The sequence below is a fragment of the Eleutherodactylus coqui genome, chromosome 7 (genome assembly GCF_035609145.1).
Source record: "Eleutherodactylus coqui strain aEleCoq1 chromosome 7, aEleCoq1.hap1, whole genome shotgun sequence".
In the NCBI taxonomy this organism is placed as follows: domain Eukaryota; kingdom Metazoa; phylum Chordata; class Amphibia; order Anura; family Eleutherodactylidae; genus Eleutherodactylus; species Eleutherodactylus coqui.
In genome coordinates, this window is record NC_089843.1 from 57,374,805 (window position 1) to 57,391,361 (window position 16,557).

Below are 16,557 nucleotides of genomic sequence, written 5' to 3' on the forward strand. Positions count from 1 at the left end.
CAAGTTTGGTATCGTAGCAATCGTACTGACCCATAGAATAAAAATATCAGGTCATTTTTGTTGCAATTTGTGTGCTGTAGAAACAGGACGCACCGAAAGATGGTGGAATGTCGTTTTCTTTCCATTTCTCTCCGCTAAGAATTTTTTAAAAGTTTTTCAGTAAATTATATGGTACAATAAATAGTGCCATTGAAAAATACAACTCGTCCCGCAAAAAACAAGCCCACATACAGCGATGTCGATGGATAAATTAAGGAGCTACGATTTTTTAAAAGGGAGTAGGAAAAAACAAAAATGGAAAAAAGCAAAAACAGCTCCAAGGGGTTAATTCTACATCCAAGGCTGTGCTCATATTTGTGCTGGACGTTCCATTTGGAGCCTCCGGTTCAGCTCCTGCATTTTGCACTTCTTGTATTTTGCAATAAACAACAACCAAAGACATTACTAATAAATATTAAATAGTGCAGCATGCATACATGATTGTATCTAGCCATCTTGTTCTTTGTCATCCTGATCTTCTCCTCCCACTGACCTTGCCAAGCATCAGTACTGTTTCCAGTGAGTTAGCACGCATTACTGGCCAAAATAAAGTGTCACTGTTTGATGATTTTGTCCTTTAGTGATATTTTCAGTTTGACGCGATCTAACATTACCTTGTTCGTTGTTATGGCAGTCGTTGTTCGCTGTTATCCGTAGCATTCTCCTCCAGTTCAAACGCATAGTTGTGTCTGTTTTCCTGAGTGTCCAACTTTTGCAACCATACGTCGTTATGGGAAACCAGTGTTGCAATAATATCCTTGCTTTTTTAATGCTACCAAGTGTAATGGTCCATTGATCTATTGATCGCAGGATCTAAGGAAGATGAAATCTTGGACCGACTCAACTTCTTTGTTGTTGATTTTTATGGTCACTGTATTTATTAACCCCCCCCCCCCCTCCCCTCCACCATGCTGGGTTTTCATTTTACTGACCCCAGAAGGATTAGCCGACTACCTGAACCATGTGGGGATTGAACTCGCAATCTTCAGGTCAAGAGCTTAGGACTGCACTTCTGCTGCCTTAACACTCTGCTCCAGTTAGTGGACAACCCCACTTCATAGGGCTGCATGCGCTCATCGAGCGCCGGCTGTGATTGGCTGCTGGCGCTCGATTAGCCAATCACAGCTCTCGCTTTGCTGGAGGCGGGCTATTCAAAGCCCCATCACCAGAAAGAAGCAGAGACGGCAGACAGGGAGGACACTGCAGTTAGCCGCAGCGGCGCCGGAGACCATCGCGAGGCATCGGGACGCCGTGGACCAGGGGAGTATAAGGCCCCCCCAAAATTAGGACCCTCTCTCTTCTGGGGCAAAACTTTTTATATAAGACAGTGTTTTATTTTCGTGGAAACACGGTAGTTGAGCCTCGTTGCCAATCTACTTTCTGGTATGCACCCTTTTTAAAAAAAAAAAAAAACACACCTAGAAGTTGTTGTTTTGTTATAAAACTCAGCATGCAGTTACAGCTCAGGCAGATATGCAAATGATTGGAGTTCTAGCGGAATTAGATGAACGGTCTTGTCACCTGAAGCCCTAAAAGTGGTTCTACTATTGGCATATAAAAAAGTTCTCGGAGGCACCTTGTATGTAGTGACCTCTTTTTCCAATTGTGTAGAGCTTGTTGACCACTAGACGCCTCTATGACGCAGAGAAGAGATTTTGCCCAGTTACCAGAGTTTGAGAGGGGCGCATTATTGCAATAAGAGAAGTTGGATAGTTGTAATAAAGAATTGTCCGCCATCTAGGCAGTTCTATCCAGACTGTTAGGAGGTGTTGGGAGCAGTGGATGTGTGAGGGTACACATATAAAGTTCAGGATACACTCGACAGATCATCTGATTGTCAGCTATCCAGAAAGACATGGCACCCCTGTGACATTTGGAACAATTTCCATGTGCTTGGCTGAAGGGAATTTGGTCTCACAGCGCCCTTACATATACTGCATTTGACACCACTGTCGACTCCTTTCGCAGTGGTGTCGTGAACAACGAACCTGGATTGCTAAGGAGCGAAACCAGGTTGTCTTCAGCGACGAATCCAAGATTGGTTTGGGCACCAATGATGACAGTGTACATATCTGCAGACCTAAGGGTGAACACTCCTGCCTTTGCTGTGGAGCGGCACACTGCCCCCACTGCTGGTGTAATGGTCTGGGGGACCACCGCATACGACGGTCACCCCCTAGTAGTGGTACGAGGAACAATGACAGGACTTAGAGGAAACTATTGTGATTATGTTACTGTATTGTGTTCTAAATGTATATAAAGTCTGTGAATTTCCCAACAAGGTATCCTGAGGGTAGACATTTATTTAGTCTTTTACAGCTATGAGAAATTAATAAATCACATAATTTTTACAAGTCCTGCATTCCTAGCAGATGATATAGAACAACTTGGATTCAGGCATGTAGAAGACAGGACATCAAGTATTTGTTAGGATATGGAATTCTATATTTTGACATACAACTCACCACTATACAGAAAATTAATTGGACAATTCTAGATATATTTTACACTCTAAAGTGAAGTTTTTATATTCAGAATGAAGACTTATTGGTCTGCACTCCTCAAAGGTTTCTCATATATGAGGTAGGATGAAGCTGCAGGAAAGAACAGGAACCATGCTGTTTGGATATGGTCTTGAGACCTGAACAAGATCCCTTTCCAAGCTTTTTTTTTGTTAGGATGGAAGCAGAATAAAGAAAAAGGTGCCCAGTCTTATTCCTGACTAAGGGCATGATGGCCATGGTAGCAGATGAGTGTGCCAACCTTCATACTGCATAAGTGTAGTTAGTGATTACAACAGATGATAGAAGCGAGAGTAACAGTAGGTCATCAATAGTTAATCACCAAGGACCTGCCACTCAGGAGCCCCAGCACTCAGCTCATTGTCCAGCCTGCTGTCACTGCAGCGCTACAGGACATGGTCATTGGGGTCGGAGATAGAAGTCTCTGAGGTGGCTTCACTCCCATTGAAATCAATGGGAGTGCTTGTCTCCTATTACACTCCTGGCACTTCCACCTTAGACACTGGAGTTGGACACTGAAATGTAATAGGACGCTGCACTCCCACCGATTTAATGGGAGTGAAGTCGCTTCAGAGACTTCTTGTTCCAAACCTGATGATGTTCAGGTCCTCTGCACTGACAGCGAGTCGGACAATTAGCCGATTGCCGGGGATCCCAAATGGGAGGTCCCCAGTGAATTAATACTGATGGCTTATTCTGAGGATAGGTCATCAGTTAAATTTGCCCATAAAATAGGGTCAGTTTCATATTGTGCTATGGGGGTCCCATAGTCACCACTCATAACTTTGTTCCTGAGTTTAGGAATTCAAGCTCAAACAATGGGGTTACACTCATCCTAATATAGCAATGAGATATGGGTACCGTATTACAGCTCTGTACAATATAGCGTGTGCATAAGGCCTACATCTGTGATTCTTTTGTGTATAGTAATGATGCCTTCTGTGCCATCTTAAAATAGTACAGAAGAGGAACGAACTTCTATGTGGTAGAAACTTGTAGTTGACAGCTTGCCTAGACCTCTCTAGTTAGCACTGCAAAGCATACCTCTTAGAAGGGTACTTCAAGGAAAAAAAAAGCTACTGGAGATAAATGAAGGGTCAAATTTTTGAACTTAGATGAAACATTATGAGCACTATTTCCTAAAGATTAGTTCATGTTGTGAAAAGTCCAGTGTCTTAAAAGGGGTTGTCCCGCGCCGAAACGGGGTTGTTTTTTTTTCAATAGCCCCCCGTTCGGCGCGAGACAAACCCGATGCAGGGATTAAAAAAAAACGGATAGTGCTTACCCGAATCCCCGCGCTCCGGTGACTTCTTACTTACCTTGTGAAGATGGCCGCCGGGATCTTCACCCTCGGTGGACCGCAGGTCTTCTGTGCGGTCCATTGCCGATTCCAGCCTCCTGATTGGCTGGAATCGGCACACGTGACGGGGCAGAGCTACGAGGAGCCGCTCTCTGGCACGAGCGGCCCCATTCAGAAGACAGGACTGCGCAAGCGCGTCTAATCGGGCGATTAGACGCTGAAGATTAGACGGCACCATGGAGACGGGGACGCTAGCAACGGAACAGGTAAGTGAATAACTTCTGTATGGCTCATAATTAATGCACAATGTACATTACAAAGTGCATTAATATGGCCATACAGAAGTGTATACCCCAACTTTGTTTTGCGGGACAACCCCTTTAACTTTCAAGATGTTTGCACAGAAACGTGAATTGCTCAGAACATGATAAATGTCAAAATCTAAAATTAGAGTGAAAAGTAATAAAACTTTATTTGGGATGTTTTTGTGTCCTGGCCTGGTTATGACTGCACAGTACTCAGTGCTGGAGTATTCTACGGTGTAAATCTTTGATATAACGCAGGGCACCATTTAAAGTAAATGAACAATGCAGGAACAACATTTATGCTTCGGTTTTGGACATTTTGATAGATTTGTTATTGTGCATGGGCAATCTTTACCAAATGTTAAAAGACCTTCAAGGGGACCTGGAATGACCCACAGTTGCAGTTACAACAAAACAAGAAAGGAAAACATGTTGATATGTTAGAACTTTATTTTTCAGTTCTTTTCAGCGAGCACATGTCATTCTAATGGACCACACACTAGAAAATAAAAGATTTTGCTGGGAAAAGCTGCAGTATGGATGAATGACTGCCCATGTAAGCTATAGATGACTTGAGTCCACAAGGACAGGTATCTATATGCCCTGATAAGGCATATTACCATTGCAATCAAAAATATTCAACCCCCCCCCCCCATTGCAAATTAGATTTGCCAAATCTACAAACTTCCAGCTGTTTGCAAAAAAACAAACATTTTAAATAGCTGAACACAACTAGTATGACAAGTGGTTTCCTCAAATTAAACTTAAAATTCCACTTTTAATGAATTCTGCAGTCTCAGAATTATTCAGCCCCCTGGAAAGAATCCCTCATAAGAGTACAGACTTGAAAATCAGATATTGTCTTAAGCACACCTGATGCAACTAATCAAGAGGTTTAATATTTGCATCAGGTGCACTTGAGATCAAAAATCTGGCTAAGAAATATGGCTAAGTTAAGACAGTGGTATAAAAAGTTACGTTTTTGTCTGTAAAGGTGGCAAATAAACCTAATTTGCAACAAGGGTTGAATAATTTTGAAGAAAACTATATATTTTATGACACAGTACCGTTTGGATGCTATAAGCCGTGTGTGGGAAAAAACGGCTTGTCAATACAAAGATCACCAAGAATGTATTCTAACCTAATGCAGTCCTAGTATATTTCTAACATGGGAAATACAGAATAGTAAGTATTCCATTTTGATGTCTGTATGTCCATGCAAAAAAAAAAAAACCCGAACAAAAAAAAGGTTTAACATGACAAAACAGTTTATTAACAACTCTCCTTAACAATCAGGCAACAGACCTCAAATGTTTAACTCGCAACATTAATTACACCTATCTACATACGTACAAAAATACTTTGAGTAAGGGAGGGGGTTAAACAGAACATAATGATACATTTTCCACATTTACAGAAAACAAGATAAACAAAATAAAAAATAAGAACGAAATGTTAACATCCAGTCACATTGAAAGTAACAGTTGCCGTAAAAATGTACAAAAATATAACATCTTAAACCATTAAAATAAAAGTGTCAGACTAAGTGCCCCCAAAAGTACCTTTCGTATTAATGGTTTGGTTAACAAGCATACTTTAAGTGATTTATCCAAGATCATACAGTGGAATTTCTACTTAACCCCTCCCTGAACAGCCAGGAGCAAAAGGTCAAAGCAATTTTTTCTTCCTTTTAGGAAATATTTAACATTTTAAAAAGGTGCAAAAATGAACAAATGCAGTGCAAATACCGGGTAATGCCTCAGCATAGCTTTCTGTAGAGAACCAGCAAGCTTCCAAAGAAAGGGATATATAAGTAAGGGACCTGTTTGTTATATGGGCCAAGAATTGCCTGTTGTAACAAGTGCCAATCGGCAAAGCATACTAATCGGCGCTTGTTCACATGCAACAAAGGAATGCCTGTCTGCAGGTGATTGACTGTTATTACAATTGTTCCTCCCCAACAGTTATTGGTTTGCTGACACTTCTTGTTTACATGGGCAGATGTACAACTGATGAGTGAGCAATTTCTAGTTTGTTGACTGATTGTTTGCACACTCAAAACAGGCGGATGACCAAACGTCATGCCCAATAATTGGCCTGCGGAAAAGACCCTTAAAGGGGTTGTCCCGTTTTAAACGGCTGATGAGCTATCCTCAGGAGAGGCCGGCCGGCCATTGGATATCAGCAGGAGGCTGACACCCGAGTTCTCCGCTGATTAGCTGTTCGCCGGACCGATGCGATTGTGTGCTGAGTTGATTTCTTGGTATTACAGGCAAATTTCCAACTGAAGTGTATGGGAACTTTGCGTGTAATATCAAGCCTGACCACAGTAGTGGGAACAGAGCTGTCTGTCTCCTGCAGAATTGGGCTCAGTGCAAAAGCGCACCAGCCTGGCAAGCAGTGGAGGTCCCAGAGGCGGACCTCTGATCTACAGGGTGATTATAATACTAGAGATATTCAAAGGTCTCTAGTAAAAAACTATGGGGTAGAACCCAATAGAATTGGTGCGTATAATCAGTGGAGTATAGGGTTTAGATTTCTCAAAGAAAAAATAGTACCAAATGTTGCCACCTGGGGAATATTTGGCGCCGTTGAAGTCTAAGATATAGGAGTACGTTCGTTGCCAAGAACCATCCATAGAGGTTTGGGACAGGATTATTTTTCTCGTATGATGGCTCATTGATTTGTCATGTTGGAAATACCTATAGATATGGTACAATGTGTGCTCCTTGAACAAGTTCTTATAGATACATTTCAGTGTGCACACCTTGTACATGTTTGATGAATTTGTTACTACTTCGCTGATAATAAAGCTTAACCAGCAAGGCACATTCGGGAATGTGAGACTCATAGAACTACAGTCGTACTGTACGGATCTGAACAACAGATTGACAGAATCCTTTCATCAGCTGCCTTGTATATGCCATGCCATTTGTCTACAGTGCCACATATTCCCCTTGTGGCAACATTTGGTACTATTGTTTGTTTTTTCTTAACCTCATAATCCACTGAGTACACACGCCAACTTTTATTGGGTTCTTCCCACTAATCTAGTTTAATTCTGATCACCCTGTACTATTGATGGCCTATCCTAAGGACAGGCCATCAATAGTTTACAGCTCAACAACCCCTTTAAGACAGGGCTATAATATTGATCCAACTGGTTCTAATATACATCTGTCGTGAATCATTTAGGGTTTATGGTAACTTTTAATTCTGCTATATGCCCATCTGTAATTTGTGCTTTGACTCACTCAGTATCTACACAAGGCAAGGAATCCCTCTGATACTAAAGATGAAAGTTACATACCAAAATAATTTAACTCTTAACTATATTTGCTGTATCTATCAATGTGAGTAAGTGCATGAGAATGGTCAATAAATATCTGCATGAAATATGCTGTATAGGAGAAATGAATCAGTAGCAAGACACCGGAGACATAGGCATGTCAAGTCACACAGCAGAAGCGGTTCAGTAGGATTCTGGTTTTGCATTCGTTTTGCAAGACGATTGAGCATTTGAGTTTTCCTAATGCTACGAAACTCAATGTTTTTTCTACCTCTCTCCAACAGTTCTGAGATCTCCGACTTAAATCCAGGATCTCAATCTTCATCCATAGTCTATCACCGGTCACTGAGACTTATGCCTAGGTTTTATGTGATAAGTTGTTTCCATATGGTCTCGTGTGATGATATGTTTGAACGAAGACAGAAGTCAATATTTCTTCTGGCATCATACGGGTCACAAAGGACCTAGTAGATGTTTGGACCACCAATTTTAGAGAACACTCCGTCTTGATATTCAGCAGCTCAGTAGGATTGTGGCAAGGTTGTGGAAGTGTATGTGAAGATAACATCCACAAGCAGCGAGAGGTGACACGATGGGGGTGCTCAGTGTTCCCTGTTGGCCAGTAAGGGCTGAGTGGATGATGTGCTGCTCCCCACTGAATTGATCCTCACAAAATGATCCACAGGAATATGGCTGGGACACACAAGAGAGGTGTCGGAAAGCTTCTGTTTTTGTAATAAAAGTAAAAACAATATTATATTAGGTGACATATATCCAATGACAAATTGCCTACAGTTGGTATAATCATCTTAAAGGGCTATACGATCCTCCCAAATGTTTAAACCTGCTCAGTATGGTTGTAAAACATACAGAAACCATATCTTACCCGATTTCACGTCACCCCCATTCTATCAGTGCTCAGTCTCCCGCTGCTCCCCACTTCCGGCTGCAGTATTGAGGACGTCCCGAAACGGGGACATGTGACCACTGCAGTTAGTCTCCACCCAATGTAAGTTAATGACTGGCTGCAAAGGTCACATATCCCTGGCATTGAGTGATGTCATTGCTGCAGCAGGAAGTGAAGAGTGGCGGGGACCAGAATGGGAGCAGCAGGGGGAACAGGTGAAATGAGTATGCCTTCTCTTATGATTTGCAACCACTCTCTTCAGGAATAAAAAATAACTCACATTCCAGTTAGAGCTTGTTCACATCAAAATTTTTGTTTTCTGGTCTGCTGTTCCCTGTAGCAGGAAATGGGGAAAAAAAATCAATTTTACTAACCATTAATATCGGTGGGATTTCTGAGTTTCAGTTATGCTCCCTTCAGTTTGGTTCAGTTTCTGTTGTCCATTTAATGGATCAGTTTTTAAATGAGCGTGTGCAGAGGGGAAGACAGACAGAATACTACAAAATGGATTAACCCTTTCCAATCCATTTATTTTTTCTCACCCATTCTCCCCAGCTCCAATTTATTGGAGCTGGGGAGAATGGGTAAGAAAAAAATGCATTTTCCCTGCACCCTCCTGAACTGACAGAGTTCAGGAGGGTGCAGGGAGGGACCTGCTTACCTGTCTGGCGTCTTCCGCGTTCTCCTTCTGCCTCCCGGCTCGGCGATCATGTGACCGCTGGGGTCAGGTGGCACCTGGCGGTCACATGATCGTCGGGTCGGGAGACAGAAGGAGAATGTGCAAGACGCCAGTCAGGTAAGCAGGTCCTCCCACAGTGCAGGCTCCCGGCTCGGCGTTCATGTGAGCGCCGGGGGTCAGGTAACACCGGCGGTCACATGATCGCCGGCCGGAATCTCTATGCATTACATAGCACTTATTGAGCGCTATGTAATGTGTAAATGAGAAGGCAGAAAGGGTTAAAGACCCTTTCTGCCTTCTCCTCGGGGGTCCTCGATGAGGACCAGTGCAGGAGTACATCTGCACCCGATGTGTCTGACGATCGGGAGCAGATCCACTCCTGCACTGCAGTGTCGGGCCTGCCCCGACATCGGAGCTGTGGAGGGAAATTATGATGTCGGGGCAGGCCCGACATTGGACTGGAAAGGGTTAAAAAAGTATGGAAACAGAACGAAGAGGAAACAGTGACAGAAATTGGCTTTTTCTTGACAGATGTCTACTAGATCTGGTAAAGAGAAGAAAAAGCAACTATGGATTCAGTTTTGTTCCTTTTTAATTCCATTTTGCCATCAGTTTTGTTTTTTAAAAAAAGAGAAACCAAAACTAAGATGTGAAAGAGCCCTTGACTATATGCATACAAGCCTATCAGAACTATGTACAACCTCAGCTGTAATACCGCACTTCTAGAAGTCCATGGGCCCATGCTCTATCAGCTGCCATATTCCGAAGCTATCCTCCCCTAAAGACAAAATTGCATTTAGTGGAGACTATCTGTCATACAGAGGGACTCCATGGCAGCACATGAAGGGCATACAGAGGATGTGTACATACAATCTCCATGTGCACCACCCTGCCAAGCCACACATGGCTACTTATGTGTAAATATGATATAGAAGAGTAAACCTGAACAATACTCAGTGTTTACATTACAGCTATCACAATCTTCTAGTCTTCATGATCCAGTATACAATTTAAACCATTTCAGCCGAAAATCTTGACTTTTTAGGGAGAAGGAACACTTCTACTCACATGCCCTTTGCTGTCTGAAAGCTGTCCCACCATCTGTACAATCTGTTTAAAGGTAGGTCGCTTCACCGGGTCGCTGTTCCAACAACTCTTCATTATATCGTAGCTGTAAGTTAAAAAAAAAAAAAAAAAGCAGTGGTGAACATTGATACATTTTAAAGACTTTCGGAAAGTTTCATAAAAAATAAAGAAGTAATAACTGTATGTTTACTCACAGCTCAGCCGGTGCACATTCTGGGCTCAGCATGCGGTAACCATCCTTTATCATTTTGTAGAACTTGGAGTCCACCGGCATTCGAGGGTACGGGCTGCTTCCTGTTCATTAATCAAACAATGCAACGTTATGACAGGCAAGGACAGAAATGACTGAAGTAAAAGAAAACATTAGTATGTTGAGGGCCGGGCTGTCACACTTTTTCTGGTTAAATTACAGCTTTCTTTAAAGGGAGTGTACGTTAATTTTTTAAAAATTTTTTTGATGTTTTTCATAAATTTTTCATGTTACTATATACATTTTTAAAAAATCCTAAAATGCTGCAGTTTTCAGATTGACTGCTAAGCCTATTAGCCTGACACTTCCTGTTCTGTAAAGAAAACTTTTCAGCAATCACCTTATTGTTATCACAGATAATGAAAGATAACACATATACCTATACATTATATATACTAAAAAAAATAACACAGGATCCACCATTCACAATAGATGATGCTCACAACTCACCGCCTCCCTCTCCCTACACAATGACCTCTGCAGAGTCCATAACAATCTCCCATAGAAGTCAATGAGTCCCTTAGACTGTTTCTCTGGTCCTTAAGGCTGCTGTACAGAACAGGAAACCTCAGCCTATTAGGAGGCTTTTTGGCCAGAGTGAAAACTACAAGATGTTAAGGTTTTTTTTTTTTGTTTTCTTTTTAAATACAGTGGTGCCTTGGCTTACGAGTTTAATCCGTTCTGTGACGGAGCTCTTAAGCCAAAACATTCGTATCTCAAACCAATGTAACCCATTGAAATGAATTGGAACGCCATTAACGCGTTCCGGACCGCCCCAACTACACTACAGTACAGTACATGTAAAAAAACAAACATGTCATTGAATGGCTGTGATTGGTTAATCCAGTGCTGGCTTTCATTGGCTGACGCGGCACTGGATTAACCAATCAGAGCATTAGCTTGCTGGAGGCGGGGGTATTCAAGCCCTGCTTCCAGGAAGAAATGCTCTGTCGGCGTGGAGGAGGATGGGGCAGCCTGCAGCAGTGCCGCAGACCAACGCGGGGACTGAAATGCCGGCAGTAGGTGAGTATTAGACCCCTCCCCAAGCCTCAGCTTGCGAGCTTCTTGACTTGCGAGCAAGCTCTTAACCCAAGTTTTTGCTCCTAAATCAGAGCAAAAATTCAGGAGAGAGTCTGCTTGTAAGTCAAGAAGCTTGCAAGCTGAGGCACTCGCAAGCCAGGGTACCACTGTATACATAGTGACATATATTAAACATATTTTTTGTTATTTTCTGATGACACATTCTCTGACAAGCCACTTCTTTGCACATTAACTATTTACATCTTTATTCCTCTAAAATATCATTAACAGTTATAGGCCCATAATCCTAAACTACTTTGGTAATGTCTTGTGTCTAATGGCTGCTGGCCACAGTGGGTGGTGCTTTCTCTCATCCTTCTAGTCTGCTGGTCATGGTCAGCAGCTACTGTTGTCCCTTCTATGCAGAAGAAGCCACACTCTCATTCCTGTTGTCAGAGCTACCTGCACTGTGCAGCTTGTCCAACTTTTAAAGGAGCCAGCACATGCACCCAGCTCTCCGGTATCTAACCAATCATGGAATTTCTGGGGATATTTTAGGCAACCTCCCCAATAGGTTCCATTAGATTAAGCAAAGCTGCGGTTATTTTGTGATAGGACTTCTGGTTTTGACTTGTGCCTGTTCGTCCAGCTTTCCCAACTTCTTCTGTCCTGACCTCACCTTGTACCTTTATCACATCCCATATAAAAGAGGTTAAATGGTGAAATCCAAGGGAACATTAAGTCCTCCCCCCAAAAGTAACTGAAAGTCCAATTGGTCAATGGCTCAGTGGGTCCTCACATGCTGCCGGATACTGTACTACAGACGTTCAGCCTTTGCTTACGGATTTTGTATGGATCCATATCCTCATAAATGTTCAAACCCTAATGAACAGCGTTAGTAATACGGATGGCGATTTTGTTCACAACATTCCCTGTAAATACAGCGCTTCCAGAGCACAGGAAAATAAGTGTTGTCATGGGAGCAATAGATCATTAATGTGCAGCTAAAAACAATTACAGAAATAATCAACACAACGTACCGAGAGAAAAGATCTCCCAAAGCAGGATCCCATAAGACCAGACGTCACTCTCAAATGTGTACACGCAATGGAAAATGCTTTCAGGTGCCATCCACTTCACTGGGAGTCGAGCCTATAATACAACAGTGTTTAAAGATCTAATTACAAAGTATATCCACCAATTAGTTAAAAAAAACTATATAAAACGCTATAAGAGCACAGTATGTACAGCTGCATGACCACAGTATGTAGAACTGCATGACCCCTTACTTTTCTAGATCTGTGACTTGTTTGTCTGCACTAATGAAATAAGCCACAAAAGTAACATGTCACAACAAAAGGCCTAACCTGACCTATAAAATGTACTAATCATACTAATCTCTTCCGCCTATCTTACTAGTGACCCAGATACAGGAGAGGTCACAGTACACATGCCTACGTCCTGCGTACCAGTTCCTTAGTAAGACCACGACTTCTCAGAAGCTCCTTCACACGGTGTGAGGAATTGCAGGTCACTATTTGCTTATGTTACCCAACAAATAAAGCAACTTTGTTTCTAAGGGCCCTTTTACACTGAACCACTATTGTTCAGAATCATTGATTTCTGTGCTCCCGCAGAAATGTGAACTATAATCATCCCATGTAAACGCATGCAGCGACTAAACAAGAATCCTTCAGTTGTTCATTTTCTACATGCAGCAAACTGAAAGATGTGACGTTCCGTGTAAACAGCAGTCGGACACTTTTGAATGACGGTCTGCTTCTTGTGAATGGAGCCAGGCGGGGGGAGAGAACGCTCATTCCGGCAGCGATGTGAGTGATGCCAGAGATACTCGCTCCTGTGTAACAGCATAGGAGCAAGCATCACTGGGCTTCGTTTGCCTGACAGCTTGTCCCATGTAAAAGAACCATTAGAGATTGCGGATAGTAAAAGATGAAGCTTCAGCTGTTACATCCCTCGTTTACAAGGCCATAATCCCATGACACATCTCTTCCCTATGGCCACTAACTTTTGTCTACCATTAAAACTTGTTAAAATGCTTAAAGAGTCGATTTAGTGTAAAAATTCTTTTGTTATATGTCCTATTATGGTATACAGGTGGTAATGAGGAAGGAGAACCCAATTGACATACCTCACCAGTCTTAAAGGGGTTTTTCCACTACTTAAAATTGCTTCACAACTGCTATTTCCTCCCGTTTGCTGCTGACCAGGACATGTGACTGCTGCAGCCAGTCATTGGCCACAATAGCGACCTTCTGTAGCCAGTGATTGGCTGCAGCAGTCACATGTCCTGCTCAGCAGCAACCAGGATGGAAGTTGTGAAGCCATTTTAAGGCATGGGAAAATCTGTTTAAGAGTGGGTTCACACGTTGCAGAAACACTACAGTTCCACTGTGGAATTTCCCTAGCAGTACTGTGAAATTCTCTCCATGTTAATTCTTACCATGACTTGAATTTCAGTAAGGACTCTAAATTGATACATTCTAGCACCATTCAGTGTAATGTAATATATAATATATATATATATATATATATAGTTTTTTTCTAAATGTGGGAGCCTATGTTGGCGGATATCTTCCATCAAGAGGTATCCATCAGATGTATGACTTTTAAGGCCCAAAGACACATCTATATAAGTAAAGAGGTTTTCTGGGATTCTCAAAATGTTGCAAATGGCAAGGAATTGGATAAAATAAGAATAAAAATATTCAGTACTCATTCACTTCAGCAGCGACGCCCTGGTCCTTGCGCTCCAGTCCCAGAAGCTCTGGCAGTGGTCCTGTGCTCTTCATCACTCAAGTGGTCATGTGTGTATGTATGGCAAGTGCCCACTGAAGCCAATGACTGGTTGCAGTGGTCATGTGAGTGATGAACAGTACCTGATTTCTGCAAGAGGTTCCATAACCGGTGTGGTGGGGGTTGTAGCAGGTGCACTGGAGTGGCAGGACATTTAAGATGAGTATGGCCAGTTTTTTATATTTTATCTAATTCCCTGTCTGTGGCAGCTTTTTGAGAAATCCTGGAAAACTATTTTAAGCCAAGACCTTCTTAGAAGTGAAATGCATCCCCTACGCCCTGAGAAGTACTCAAGTGATTACTGCAGTTTTGTGTTTAATGGTAAACAATACAGTTGAATATAATTTCGCCAACCCATCCAATGACCGGAACGGATGTGTAAAAATGGCAGAGGTCTATAAGGAAGAGACATCCGATTGTTATTTCTGCATTTATTGCTGACTAAAGCATTAAAAGGTTATATATTTTTCCCAATAGGGACTATGTTAGGAAGCTATACACCTTAAGACGGCTACTCCTGGTATATTAATATGTCACGGCTGTGCTAGATTACCTTTTTTGTCCATTACTAACTAGTTTAAGAAGATCAATACATTTTATTTTTTTTTTGCTCCAAAAGCTGCATTATGTCCAGTGCGTCCATTATGTACAGTAAAAATGTGCCTAATAGGTCTACTGAAGTGGCATTTTTACGTGAAATTTTACATTATATCGCCAAATCATTATGTTCTCTCCAAGAGAGAGTGTCTTGATGTGATTTGCCATCTTCTCGGGGTTTTCTAAGGGAATTTGAGAACACTGAGCAGCCCTTAACTGAATTACACCTGCTCCGACTTACATTTCCTTTAACCACATAATTTGAGTCATTCTTGATATCTCGAGCGAGGCCAAAGTCACAGATTTTAGTAATTCGACCATGAGTGAGGAGAATATTTCTTGCCGCAAGATCTCGGTGAATGCACTGTTGAAAAAATAAAGCAACACAAAGATACATATATTACTTAAGACATGGACAGTATAGACACTTCATCACACATGGCGTTTTAATGTGGCAGGTCCACAGCAGATTTTTCCAGTCTGGATCAATCACAATTTGTGGGTTAGCCTTGGAATATTACCACAGATGGGAATATCCAGATATGGCCACCTGATGTGATTTCAATGTCAAGAATTAACATATCGATTCTATCATTTCCCATTGTGGATTTCAAAATCCGTGGATTCCCGTTGCATTCAATGGGATGCTAAAAAGACATGGATTCTGACCCACAATTGGCATATATTGCATGTCCAAAAAAAATCTATGTGATCAGGGCCTTCATTTTACAAAAGATTACTAACTGTGAAGTTTCACTTTCTCAAAATATTGTTTTGACTGTTCCCAAGACCATGAGTGCTGGGAAAGGACACTTTATTTAAGGTGGAGCTGTAAGAGGTCCTAGGTGGAGGTCATCATACATGAAAGTGATGGGAAAACCTTTTGAAATTCAACCTCCCTTCTTTCTCTAGACATGAGACAGCATGAGACTGTTGGGTGTTTTTTCCATACGCTTTAGTTTCATGGATCCTGTTAAAATCCTCAGGATTCTCCAAGCAAAAGCTATAGGAATTACCAACTTTAGGGATGCGTCTGCATCTCTGATCCTAGAGATGGGGGCTAGTTTCTGGCTAAAATTAACTTTTCAGTTTTTGGTTGGAGGCCAAGTTTAGGCACTGCTTACAACTATGCTGGAAGCTTTGTGCAAAAATCCAAACATAATGGAAGCTGGAATGACTCTATTATAGTCAATGCGCATTGTTCAGTTCAGCTTTGTGTTTTTCTATGCCTATGATGGAACATCATAGCCTAAGCTTATGACAATAACGTAATAATCAATAACACGGATGCATGGTAGGCTAAGGGCACACTCAAACATGAATGTTTGTAAGCAGCTTCAAAGCGCAAGTGTAGGTCCAAACTGTGGAATACATGTCGGATTTTGGCCTCAAAATCTGCGGCAGAAATAAATGGCTTAGCCACAGACTTCTGCTGCGGATTTGCGCTTCAGTATACCATGGATGCACATGCACATTTGGCTCTTTGCAATGAGCAATCTCCTAACATGGGTTCTGCGCATAATCTGCATCAAGATTTGACATGTCCCTTTCTATAGGGATTTCAAATCTGCAACTATGGTGTGGATTCATATTAAACGTAATGGGACATTTAGAGAATGCGGATTCCATACCCTTAAGGCAGTGTTTTCCAACTCCGGTCCTCAAGGCATCCCAACAGGTCATAGGATAGCCTATAGTAAGAACACCCGTGGCAATGTCTGAGGCACCGACAATAATTACATCACC

General features: G+C 42.0%; 1 protein-coding gene across 5 annotated transcripts in view; it reads right to left on the bottom strand.

Annotated features, from left to right (window-relative positions):
* Window positions 1-5,416: 5,416 nt before the first annotated feature.
* The window catches only part of KIT (KIT proto-oncogene, receptor tyrosine kinase), a 73,729-nt gene continuing 62,588 nt past the window's right edge, over window positions 5,417-16,557 (bottom strand). For 3 of the 5 annotated variants that reach the window (XM_066573070.1, XM_066573069.1, XM_066573068.1), the window contains exons 17-21: window positions 15,053-15,175; window positions 12,438-12,549; window positions 10,322-10,421; window positions 10,110-10,212; window positions 5,417-8,180 (exon numbers count right to left, since the gene is read on the bottom strand). In XM_066573070.1, coding sequence (XP_066429167.1) covers window positions 8,058-8,180; window positions 10,110-10,212; window positions 10,322-10,421; window positions 12,438-12,549; window positions 15,053-15,175 — 561 coding nt within the window. In that variant the 3' untranslated portion in view covers window positions 5,417-8,057. Of the gene's footprint in view, window positions 8,181-8,642; window positions 8,697-9,742; window positions 9,820-10,109; window positions 10,213-10,321; window positions 10,422-12,437; window positions 12,550-15,052; window positions 15,176-16,557 lie in introns of all 5 variants that reach the window. The other 2 variants (XM_066573071.1, XM_066573072.1) reach the window with 2 other exon arrangements.